This window comes from Trachinotus anak, unplaced genomic scaffold (assembly GCF_046630095.1).
Source record: "Trachinotus anak isolate AG129_WGS33_773 ecotype Australia unplaced genomic scaffold, CSIRO_AGI_Tana_v1 ptg000016l, whole genome shotgun sequence".
Taxonomy (NCBI): Eukaryota; Metazoa; Chordata; class Actinopteri; order Carangiformes; family Carangidae; genus Trachinotus; species Trachinotus anak.
Genome location: NW_027273867.1, coordinates 3,589,429 through 3,602,639, shown reverse-complemented (window position 1 = coordinate 3,602,639; position 13,211 = coordinate 3,589,429). Strand labels below are relative to the sequence as shown.

The window sequence follows — 13,211 nt, the reverse complement described above, 5'->3', positions numbered from 1 at the left end:
CCTGGGCTCAGTACTACCCAAGATTGTGATTGGTTTAAAGCATTTTTTCCCCCTACAGCAGATAATTGGAGCAGCCAGACCATTCTCCTCTGCTGACACAGCGCTGTGGAGATAGGTCTATGCAAGACTAGGGTCACTGCAAATCAATATAAAGTTGTTCTGAGCAATCACCTTTATGGGAGGGGTCTCTTCCGGGATGACAGTGCTCCCATCCATAGGGCACGGGGGGGGGGGTGTCACTGATGGTTTGTTGAGTATGAAATAAATCATATGCTATTATATCCCTTCGCCATCACCAGATCTCAACCCAATTGATTTTGGACCGACATGTTAGTTAGACGTCACGTTCCACGTGGTTTTGTCTTTGTCACCCACACAAGACATTACATACGTGACATCTGCACTTGGAAGTATAGTAAACCATGTGTTCCTTTATGAATAATTTAATAAGCTAAATCTGTGCATGTCACATGCCACATTCCTTTGCTTCTCAGTTAATATGTTTTAATTTAATCAAATGTACCAATGCAGAAATTGTGTTGGAAATGTATAGATTCTTGAGCGGAGAATTTGTCTGTTTTCAAACAGACGTTTTCAGGGGGAAGTAAGGAAGCTCTCTGGTGCGTCAACAACTAAAAGAAAAGTTAAGATCTGCATTTTAAATTTGTCAAATATTCCAAAATAGTGCATTGTTGGTTTCTAATACTCCTCCCTTAAACAACGTGTGAGTTTTTGTATTATTATCATAAGTCAATAATCAGGAATCAGCAGCAGCCTTCAGGTTAGCGAAGTGGGAGGTCAGCCTTTTTAAATCCCCAAACATGTCATCAAACCACCCAACCGGCTGGAAAAGTGTGTTCCACTCTCTGCTCCCTAAACAACCACTATCTAGGTGCCCTTGAGTGGGACATTGAGCCCCCAGCTGCTGCTGCAGCAGTACAAGGCTGTGGTTGTACTGCACTGCTACTTGTGTGAACGTGTCTGTCTGTATGTGACCCGATGTGCAGAAGGGAGATGAAACAGAGCTCCGCGTTCACTAGAGTTTCCTTTATAAACCAAGGTTTAAAGAGGTAATCTGACATATTCACAACCACAGGTGATTTCTGCTGTTTCAGTGTGATTTCCTAACAAGCTGTCACAGGAGATTATGGCTACTATCTCAGCCACAGTTGACAAACACCCACTCAGTTCAAACAGTAGTCACATTCAGCATTTCTGTGCTTAAGCAAAACTGCGGAGTGTCTTTGTTGGCTGAGTTCTTCACCGTGGCCCCGGGCAAGGAAACACAGACGTTTCAAACCTCTGTAGCCACCAGTGAAAGTGTGTGTGTGTGTGTCTGTGTGTCTGTGTGTGTGTCTGTGTGTGTGTGTGTGTGTGTGTGTGTGTGTGTGTGTGTGATGTGGGCGCGCACCTTTCTTGATTAACATGACTAGGTCAAAAGCTACTATATGGCTGGTGTGTGTATGGTCACTGTGTGAAACTGAGGACGTAGGAACTGCTGTATGTAACTAGTTTCGATGGAAATAAGCTAAAGCCTGCTCAAAAAGTCAATGTCATAATACAGTAGTTAGCATTATTCAAGGCATCATTGGATCGTATTTGCATTCAGCCCAGAGTCAGCTGGTCTCAGCCCTTTATCTGTTTGCTTCTCTCCTCCTGTCTGTGCTCATGTTTATAGTATTTTAATCAAGCCAAATTCCATGTAAAGCTGTCCTCATTTACATGTTTTTCTGTTTATGTCATCAGACAACAGAACCAACAAAAACTAACTAAAATCGGGCCCATTAAGACTATATGTTAACCAGCAGACACTTGCAAGCAATTTGCAGGGCGATACTGCATTTGTTTTGTTTAAGCTAGGTTGCTAACAGGGTCTGAAAAGTTGGTAAATCTAGAGACAAAGGTAGTAAGTAACAACCCATGATGACCTGATAGACATTGTTCATGCCAGTTAATTTTGAAAGAGCAGCAGCCACTGGAAAAACTCCCAACACTCGGGTGGCAACCAGTTGTGTAAGTTCATCACTCAGTCAGTCAGTCAGTCTTGGACATTCACATTTCTAATGCTGGCCCCCACTGTTGCAGTCCAGCTAAAAATAGTTTTCAGGAAGAGCTGCAAAAGAGGCAGGAGGCAAGGGTCGAAGAAGGTGGGCTCAGTTGATCCAAGCATTATAAAGGTCATGGATGGCACAACACTCAAAAGTGAGAGTAAGATAATATTGAATTTCATTAGTAGTATATATAATATTTATAAAAAACAATGCATGAGTTCCTGGAAGAGCTTTCAGATACAAAATATGCAGCCATAAGCAGTTAGGTATTAAGTGATACAAATTCTCTAAGGCCAAAACATCTCTGCAGCCTGAATGTTAAAAAACTAGACATGTCAATAGCTCTTGATATGCCTGATAGTTGTTTCTACCACTGACAAAATCTTCCTTTAACTAAGGTTTTAAAACTAAGGCTTTAATACTTCAAGCAATAATTAACCTCCATGCAGCCCTGATTGTTTATTGTTAAATCTTCAATTAGACCGACATTTTATTGAATACCACCACACAGCAAAAAAGGAAATTGAATTTTAAGGATTCTGTCACCACGCAAATGCCAGTAAACCAAGGCCTAGTCCACACATACAAGGGTATTTATTAAAACAGGGTTTTTCCGCCTTCATTCTTCATTCCATACCAACAGGCAGCAATATAACCCCAACAATCAACCCATGTTGGCCAATCAAAAGCCTGAAAAAAAACATTTCACTAACAGCAATGACGTCACAAAACAAAAAACTTAGTTTTCCCCACCTACACATCATCACTGAAAATTACTGAACATCTTCACCCTAGACGGTGTTTTGCAAAAGGTCAATTTTTAGTGACCTAAAACACAGTTTGCTTGTAGATAAAAGGCCAAAACATATTGAAAAGGCTACACTAAGCTAAGCTAACCTTAGAAAATAAGGTCTGTGATTCACATTAGGTGAAATTAATTAAGCCTGTTAAAATCTCAACTATCTCTTTTGAAGTCGCACAAGGTTCTGCTGTAGAGGGTGCAGTATATTTATATTAACATAAAGAAACACATGTTAATTTATGAAGAATTCAATACTTTGCTACCTTAGCTACTCAGTTAAATTTACTAAATATAATCAAATACCAGTGCAGACATCTTCTTATAAATATGAAGATTCCTGAGTGGAGCCGGTGTCTGTTTTGGTCTACAAAAACATGTCATTACTATTTAGTTCCTGTATTTATTGCATCTTTAGCTTTTCAGTATTTTTCAAATTGCGGTTTATCAAAGGCAGGTGTAAATCCAGCCTAGCTGCATGACCGGATGAAAACCTGACAGCCAAAACCATGTTAAGATGTGGTCTAAAGGCTAGTCACGACAGAAAATGGCTAAAAAAATTGATCTGTGCAGAATACAAAGTGTTAGAAACTTGGTGATGTAGTAGAAACTTACAGAGTAAAGTAGCATAGCTGGTAAGATAACTGCTAATACACTGATACTGATACTATTTACCCTTTTTTTGTCTTTACATTAATGTATAACATAAAACAAACATGTTTACACTGTCCCTAATTGGGACGTTGGACAATTGGACAAAGTAAACCAAAGCAGTTCTCAGGCAACTAATTAGCATATTGTGTGCATAGAATAGAAAACTTATTTTAATTCAGACAGAGATGTGTCTGACAACTAAGTGTAAGCATAATGTAAATGTCTTCATGAGCACAGCCTGCTTGTGATTGTCTGGGACATGTTCATGGATTTTTCTTTTTTCTATCTTTTTTTTTTCAAAAATATCTTCCTCAGTGGAGTTTCACAATGAATAAATCCGTACTGAGGAGACAGTCTATTTTGTGTCATTGTTGTGGTTAGTTGCGGTCTCAACATTTTATGCTTCCAGTGGTCAGTTTAAGGCTGTAGAAAGAATTCACTGCTGCAAGGCAGCTAAGGGATGCAGAAACAGCCTTGTCTTAATTATAGTGCTCCTCTAGTGGGGCACTCTTATTGCTCCAGGCTCATTAATAATGGCTTACAGTGCGGAAATTGACACCATGGGAAATAGTCGGGTCCATCAACGTCATTCAGCCTTCATTATTAAAAACACACTTTTTTCGCCGCACGAGTTTTGGTGTTTTGAAGCACATCTCAGATTCTAAAAGATAACTCCCCAGCAACTGTAAATAAAGAGAGCCAGCTTACCTTGGAGAAGAGAGCGTACCCTGAGGTGAATCTTGGAGGTCCGTGCCCTCCATCATTCTGACAGGACCAGGCAGGTGGTAAAAATATAGAACCTTCTCCACCCGCTGTTAGAGAGGGTTGTACCAGGCTGCAGGAGCAGAAAAAGGAGGGGTACAGGCAGAGCCCTGAACATTTCCAGATGCTGTAGTTAACTGTGGGAACTTGGCGGAGAGAAAACTCAGCAGTTGGCCAACCTTAAGAGGCCTAGAGGATCATCTGAAACGTCTACCTTGCAATAGGATTTGACTAATAATGGGTTTCTGTTTATGTTTATGTTTATGTTTCTGTAATTCAGATGATACTGGTAGTTTGCGGATTGAGTTGCTCTTTTGTGCCCATATTCATTAAAATTAACCAGGCTCACGTTACAAAGTTGACATGGTGGGTTGTTCACATAGGGCACATTAAGCATAATAGAGGAAATTATAAACCAATAATAGTTTTAATGAAAAGCCGTTTGTTTCAAGCTGATTTTTTTCTATGTAGAAAAGCTTGTAAAATCACAGTGAAACAATTATGAAACATGATATGATGTTCCAGAGTTTGGCCTTTGATTTGAGTTTAGTTTGATGGACATTTAGAAGGGATTAATTACCATAAACATCTGGAAGGATCGACACATATTAACACATAAGCAACGTAATCTAAGGCTTTCCTAAAATGGACTGGGAGCCAGTGTTTTGCTAAAATTGGAGTAGCAAGAACAGGCCGTTTGGTCAGAAGACTTTGTTACTCTTAAACTATTTAAACAACAGAAGCAATTATTAATATTTAGGTTTTATAAGCATTTAACTGCAAGATGTTCTGGGCCAGTCATCTGCTCATGTCATGAAGACAGTCAAGAGAATTTACAGTCTTTTGAAATGGTTAGGATTAAGAAAAAGGTGCTGGGGATCATCTCAGCCACTGTGTTCCTCCAAGAAACATCACCTGGCATTGCCATCCCAGCACACAAGGCACTGTTCTCATTTGTGACATCTTCCCCCATGGTGGAACGAGCTACCACATGCTATAAGGGCAGGAACGTCCCTCTCTATCTTCAAGAAACTTAAGAGACTAATTTCTTCCTCCTCTCCAAACACTTCCACACCCTAACATGCCTGACTTGGCCTTACTGTGCACTTTGTCTTAATGAACAGATATAGTACTTTGTGCTTAGTCCAAGGTCTCCTGCTACACTGAAGCTCCAGTGTTGTTCCTCACTTCTAAGTTGCTTTGGAGAGAAGCATCTGCTAAATGAGTAATCGTAAATGTAAATCTGTATAAAACAGTAGACATGTTTTCTTGGATTATGGTACGATACAGTAACTTCTAAAACATTATAGGAACAAGGATAGAACCTTGGGGAACATCACACTGGTAGAACAGAAGGGAAATTGTTTCCAGACTTTCATTAGCTGCTTAGGAGACACTTTTGATGCCTTCGACCCTGGCTGTCACTGGCATGGAGGCAGGTCGGTCCATCCGTACATGTACATTCGCCCCATTCTCGTGGACACAATATCTCAGTAACACCTTGACCAAACTTACTCACATTTGGCACAAATGTTCACTTGGACTCAAGGATGAGCTGATTGTAATTTGGTGGTTAAAGGTCAAAGGTCAAGGTCATGGTGACCTCACAAAACACAGTTTTGGCTTTGTGAATGCGATATCTCAACGTATATAAATGCAAATATGAAGGTACAGTGCCAGAGTGAGGAGAGCTGCTGTAGTAAAAAGTAGTATTAATAATAAAAGACCAATAATAACACCATTTTGTGGTTTAACCAAATCTGACAGTACTGTTCTACAGCCACTGGCATAGAAAAAGCTGTTTGACACACAAACATAGATTTCTCCATGGAGTCTCACCAGGCCACTGCCTCACACCAAGCAGAGGGATTTATTGGCTCTGTTGTCCCCTGTCAGCCCCGGCACACTATCATTCAGCGAGCTATTTTTATCCATCCAGAAGAACATGTTGGCATCCTCTCCTCAGCCCGGTCCCATAATTCCTCTCTGTGTCCAAACACACACTGACAAGAAATAGGTCTGCAGTGCCCCGGTGCTTTACAACACACTGCTGTTTCACATGAACAACTCCACTCACACTCTCATCTTGCATTTATGTGCCTCACACATGCTTTCACTTACTCCCCTGCTCTCTCTCTCTCCCTCTCTCTCTCCCTCCCTGCCTGGCCTTCTCTCTGTGTGTCTGTGTGTAAATGATGAAAGTAAAAGTAATACAAGAAACCGACAGGGGCATGTGGCCTAATTCCAATAGAAAATGGAATTGGATTAGTGCCTTTATTCTCACAGCTGTGTGTGTGTGTGGGTGTGTGTGTGTGTGTGTGTGATGAGAATCAAGGCAACAGTAGAGCTCTGCAGCTGGCCAGCAGTGAAGAAACTGAGCCTCTGCTGCTCAACACCTCACTGTTTGTGTGTGTGTGTGTGTGTGTGTGTGTGTGTGTGTGTGTGTGTGTGTGTGTGTGTGTGTGTGTGTGTGTTTCATGCCTGCATGCACATCCCAGGCAGATCAGTCATCTAGATGACATTGATGGTGCTCATCGTTCCTCCTGGCTTACAGATGCAGCCTTTGTTTTGTTTTTACTGGAGCTTCATCTTCTAATGGATAACAACTTTAAATGGCAGCTTTATGTGGCGGATTTAACAGCTGATAATCACACACTTTATTTCTTCACTCCCTTGTGGCTGCACAGAGAATTGAGTTAAACAATTACAGTGTCTTTTCCTCTCTAAATGTCTGGCTGGTAGATTCAGTTTCTCCCCTTGTTCCCTCTGCAGTGCCGGTCCTAAAGGAGACAACATCTATGAGTGGAGGTCGACCATCCTGGGCCCTCCAGGCTCCGTGTACGAGGGAGGAGTGTTCTTCCTGGACATTGCCTTCACACCAGACTACCCCTTCAAACCACCCAAGGTGAGTGTTGCCCTGCAGCTATGCAGCACAGCCCCCCCAGCCCCCCCACTTCTCCACCCAGAGCTTTGAACAATGCCACCATTGTCCCAGCAGGCTGTCAGCTTTTCACCACGTTGTCCAACAACAATGACTTATTTAAGGCTCGGTCACTGGCAGCACATTTACAAAATAAAGGGTGACAGCAGCTCAGAGAACTGAATCAGACCTGAAGACTAATGACGGTCCTGTTATTGTTATTTAGTGAATATTCAGTACAGTTTACTGCTGATGGACGAGACTGGTCTTATATTTTTCTATATTTGTCTAATTGTCAACAAATGTCAAAACCAACAATTTGCTCTATGACTGTCAGACCAAAGTCCATCGGCTCCTACAGAACCAATTAAATGAAAACTCTGATGTAAGATATTTTCTGCCATTACAAAAACTGAAAATTAAAACTGACCTGTTGCACTAAATATCAGCATTTCAGTAACGTTTGTTATAACATGTAACTTTTCCACATTAAGATGTCTAGTAACAACCAGACCTATGTTTTATACTTTGTTGAGCTGTGTTCTTACATTATCCCATATGTTTCCATTAATTCTCAAACCAAACAAAATAGTGATTTTTTTTTAAGATACACTTTTTACACCTTGGTCATTTTCAACTATATATCTTAACCAGACAGGTTTTTGTCTTTGCACGTCTGGATCTAAAGTTATCAGAGAGGAAAGCTGAGCAAATGTTAGGCACCTCAGTGTCCACCGAAGAGTGTCATTGATTTTTAAAATGAAACGACTTTGTTCGTTGTTTCTTCTGGGTTTGAGCCCCTGGTCCGTTTGTTATGAAGAGGAGGAAACTCATGTCTGCTTTATTCAGTGTTTTTAATGGTTTTAATCACCTGGTCTGTTTATTTTGGAGAGGAGGAGACCTCTGTAGATAATTCAGCTCCTGGTAAAAACCTCCTGAACCACTGACACTGAAGGAATCCAAACCAGGAAAAGATGATGACAGTGAAAACGACAACTCCCATGCCACTTCACCACGCCACTCAACGCCATCTCATTTGTTTTGATTGAAAGACCCTTAGCCGCAAAAGTGACATACTGTGCATTTAACATTATATCCCGCTAAATGTTCAGTGGGGAACATCACTGTGTCAGTGTCGTCAGCATTTTAGCTGCTTGTCTCAGGACAAACAGTGAACAGTAATTTATTGAACATACAAGTCAGTCCAGCTTCTGCTGTGCAGTGGAGAAGACAGGGGACAGCAATGACAGCCAGAGTTTGCCTGGCACATCAGGAGCAAGGTGTAAAATACTAAATGCACCTTTTAAAAAGGTGTAGTAACTTCCTTATACAGCAAATGTTACTCAACCAGGAGGAAATGGTGTATTTTCAGTGTCCTCATTTGATGCTGTAGTGAGTATTGAGAACAAAGGAGCTCTGTTGCAGAGAGAAGTAAGATATGTAACACATACCAATTAGTAGGGTATATTCATTGTTGTGTGTGTTTTTGTTTTTTTTGAACAATAAGAAAAATGAAGAATATCACCAGCTTTATCCGTTATCTATTTCTTGGTATTGCGTCCCCTCCTGATATGCATGCTGCTAGCAGTCTGCAGCGTTTGGCTTCCTTCCAGTGAGGCTGTGGGTTTGTGGGTGTGTGTGCGTGTGTGTGTGTCCTGCTGATGCAAGTGTGTGTCAGAATTTACACAGCAGACAGACTGAAAGCGGTTGCCACCTCCCTCAGTTTGAGTTGTACGTCGGATTTTTGCCCTGGGTTTTGGTTTCAAGTCTAGAAATACTCGCCAGCTAAACTCTGTCAGCTGTGTAGAGACACGTGTCGTTGTAAAGTAAACAGAAAGACGGTGAACGGGGAAATACTTGAGGGTATCTGCTGTATGTTTACTGAGAAGCACTTGGCTGCTTTTGGATTATGGTTGAGAAGTGAAAGAGAGGAGACAGCAGCAACAGTAGAATTTGCCTGTGATACTTTGCATGCAAAGCTCGTCCTGAGGGTGATGCCGTCAGATGATCACCACAAATGCTAGGATTCAGTCTCTGGTAGGGGGTGGGGGTGGGGGGGCATTCACAGTAATTCATCAGTTGAAAAGATTACTCTGATCAAGGAGAAATTCTGATGTGACTGTGGTGTTCAAGAGAGTTTAGTCTGTCCATTAGTTGTGGAGACATTTTGCTGTGTCGAAGTTTTACTCGTTTTCTGATTCCAACACCAACCAGTCCTCCAACCTGATGTTTTTCAACCCTCTGATACGACCCACAGGAGTGGGAGTGGGAACGGTCAGGACCAGGGGCTTTACGTTCTTTATGTCAGGGTGTCCATACCACTCTCATGAACTTGATATCCAAGTTGGCTTGGTGAAATTTCTTCAGATTTGGGACAAATAGTCACTTGTAGTCAAGGTGACAAAATAGATTTTGGTGGTCAAAGGTCAAGGTAATGGTGACCTCACAAACCATGGTTTTGGCTATGTGAACGCCATTTCTCGGGAACACTCTGGGGGAATCCCTTCAGATTTGGCTCAAATGTCCTTTTGCACTCAAGGATGAACTGATTAGATTTTGGTGCTCAAAGGTCAAAGGTCAAGGATACCGTGACTTCACAAAACACGTTTTGGCTTCTTGAATGTGATATCTCGAGACCATGTGAAGGGAATTTCTTGGCACAAATATTCAGATGAGCTGATTAGATTTTGACAGTGAAAGGTCACGGTCATCTCACATTCTTGTGAATGCAGTATATCAGGAATGCACACAGGGTATTCCAAACATTCACTTGGAACAAAAGAAGAACCTGCAGCCAATTAAGGGACACACAGACACACACAATACTTATAATTATGCAAATGCAACATATGTACGTTTATTGAATCTCCATGTATGACGTATATGTACAAACAAAATCAAAGCACATATGTAAAAAGTTGTACATGAAATCTATTAAATCTACTAAATGAAAAATTGAAATAATTTCATATATTGACATATATGTCTTGCCAATACAAATATGTATGTTTATGTATGTATGCTTATATTGTAAACATATGTCACATAAAAATATATGCACCACAAAGCCTGTCAGTATATGTAATTAGTAATTAAATATATCATTAACATATATGGTTGCAACATGTTATATAAAAATTAATCTTACAGATATTTTTAATATATGTGCGTATACAAATTTTACTTACATATGCAATTTTTATTATGTTATAAACTTAAATGATCACATAGCCAGAGGATGTATATGTGTGATAATAATATAGCTGACATATATGGCAACATCACTCTTGATATAGGGACCTATATGTCATACGTTACATTTCTGTATGGGACATCCATCCCTGACTAACAGAATGTAAACCAGAGATTCAGTACAAATGACCACAGTTTCACAGTTTGGATGAAAAATAGGAGACTTACTGTAATTTCTTACCTTTGATTGGATTTCTCAACCTTGATTTGGCCTCGTAACGCTGGAAAAACATGGAACATTTTTGCAACAAACTGAATTTATTGGGAATTTTGTTCCAGCCTTTGGTATTTGATCTGCAGTCTGGTGTGAAACATGACTCCCAAAGAGAAACAATCATCTCCTCATTCCCTCTTGACTGGCTAAGACTGCCTCCTTCCTGGCAGTCTACGCTGAGGGGGAAACAGAGCTCATCTAAACTCTTGGCCTCCTGCTGCCTTGTTTTTCCAGTCTGGCTATGAGCTGTGCCATCCAGCAGCTCACCGGCTCACAGCCACCAATCTGACAGCTGCAGCTGCTCACTACACTGGCTCACTCACTAATGTTAGGATGATAAAGCCCGTTAAGGCTGACACAGATACTCTTAGATAGAGGTTGAGAGTGGCAAGGGCATGTCGTCAGTATTTGTATTTTGGTCCAGCATTAGTCTGTTCCAGGGCCTGCTCAGCAAAGCTATCCAGTGACAGGCTGAGAGATTAGACACTAACTAACATTATCCTGCTCCATCTACCCTCATTTCCTCATGGCTTTGAACTAAATTCTGCTCCACACTTCATCTTCCTCTGCATGACATCACTCTCATTTTCAACCTTGTGAAATAGGCTGTTAAACGTGCCATGAAGAGCCATAAAGTCACGCTTAGACTTACGGATGATCCGCCATTCAATACATTCCCTCCTTTAAACCTTTCCATTCTGCTTCGTTTAAATTATGCCGTGATAACTGCTCTGCCATAAAACTATGAATCAGATCAATTGCTTTTCATTCCGTTTGCCCAAACTGACTGATAGATGTGGAGATTAGATATGAATAGAACTGAGGTAATAATAGAGGAACAAAGCCAGTGTGCATGTGGAAGGACCTGTGCCTCCTGCAGAACAACTGAAATGATTTACTTGACTCAGCCTAAGGTTGAGCGATGTGACAACATATACTGTGAGATGAAAAACCTAAAAGGTCTACTTTGTTGCACTCCTGTTCTGTCTGCCCCGGATTTCTCTCTGCCCTTTAAACTGGAAGTTGATGCCAGTGCAGTTGGGGCTGGGGCTGTGCTTCTGCAAGAGGACGACCAAGGCATCGATCATCCTGTGAGCTACTTCTCTCGCAAGTTTGACAAACACCAACTCAAGTATTCCACCATTGAGAAAGAAGCTCTTGCACTCTTGCTCGCCCTCCAGCATTTTGAGGTTTACCTAGGGTCAAGTGCGAAGCCTATCAAGGTCTTCACTGATCATAATCCCCTGGTATTCCTTCAAAGAATGTACAACCACAATCATCGTCTTATGCGTTGGTCCCTGATTGTTCAAAATTACAACCTTGAAATAAATCACAAGAAGGGATCAGAAAATATCGTTGCTGATGCACTATCACGTGCTGTATAGTTAGGTAGGTTGTGATGTAGTATGGTTCCAAACATTATGTTTGGACTTGTATGGGTGGGGGTGTTACGTGCCACGCAGGGGCATAGTGTTTTTTTTGTTGTTGTTTTCCTCCTCCCTCTGTTTCCTGTTTTTCTCCCTCACCTAGTTTCCCTCTAGGTGCTGATGAGATGATTGGATTGCACCTTTTTCTGCTTCAGTGAGAGAGGTTTTGAGGATCCTGCTTGGCAAAACTAACATGAAATACAAATTCAGGGTATTAAGAATCGCAACAGAGATCACAAACTAGCTCTCTTTGCTGTCCTTTGATGTCATTTGCTTAGATTAAGAATATGGCGCAATGTATGTGCATGGAGAGAACAACATATACGTTAAAAAAACTAATTGGATGCTTACAAGAAAATTTGGAAATCATTTAATGACTTTATACAGAGTGAAGATATAGGAGAGCTTCTGCAGGAGGAGAACTAAATTTGAGATTAAAATAACGGTAAACCCCAGAAAGGGCAGTTGTCATCTCAGTGCAGATGGTCTCTAGTTTTCCCAGGAGCTGATGGTGACCAAAACAGAGCCAAAAGGAGAGTCAGTATTGGACTTACATTCAAAGTGTGACTAGAAATCTAAAACCAAGTGAAAGCCGATGTTGATTTGTGTCTGCAGGTTGTGTAAATAGGGAATTGTTTGCTCACACATTAACCATATCATCTTAGTTGTGTGTCAAGCGTGTGTGATTTTTTCCACTTCTTATGGAGGTCTACCTCCGAGTGGACAAAAAAAAGTGCAGCTATTACACAATGAGATATTGATGTATCCATCTAATAATTCTGTTCAGATTAAGATACTAGATTACCATGAAATGTTGTTATAAAATATAAAATAATATATAATTTAATGTCCCCATAGGGAAATTTGTTCTGAACTCCGACCTGCAGTTCCACAGAAGTTATTAATATTTATGGTACCAAGAAGATTATTCCTCCTGACTTAAATGATCTAATAACCTCTTCTCTAGTGCCATCATTAGACCTGTGCACATGCATGCTCTGCTAAGAATTAAAGGTCCCATATTTTACACTTTACTGAAGCTTTATTTGAAGTGTTGATATCCATAAGAAGATATATTTGTGGTTTGAAGAACCAAAAACCATCTCAGTGTAGTTTTACATCTTCTCTCTCA

The 13,211-nt window shown here is 40.8% G+C and overlaps 2 protein-coding genes across 3 annotated transcripts in view; both read left to right on the top strand.

Annotated features, from left to right (window-relative positions):
- Nucleotides 1-13,211, top strand: part of rpl15 (ribosomal protein L15) — a 397,523-nt gene that overhangs the window by 342,474 nt on the left and 41,838 nt on the right. The gene's annotated exons all lie outside the window — the stretch shown is intronic.
- LOC139634238 (ubiquitin-conjugating enzyme E2 E2-like) overlaps nucleotides 1-13,211 on the top strand; it is a 68,149-nt gene that overhangs the window by 45,189 nt on the left and 9,749 nt on the right. Inside the window, exon 4 of the mRNA XM_071500577.1 lies at nucleotides 7,039-7,171. Coding sequence (XP_071356678.1) covers nucleotides 7,039-7,171 — 133 coding nt within the window. The remainder of the gene's footprint in view (nucleotides 1-7,038; nucleotides 7,172-13,211) is intronic.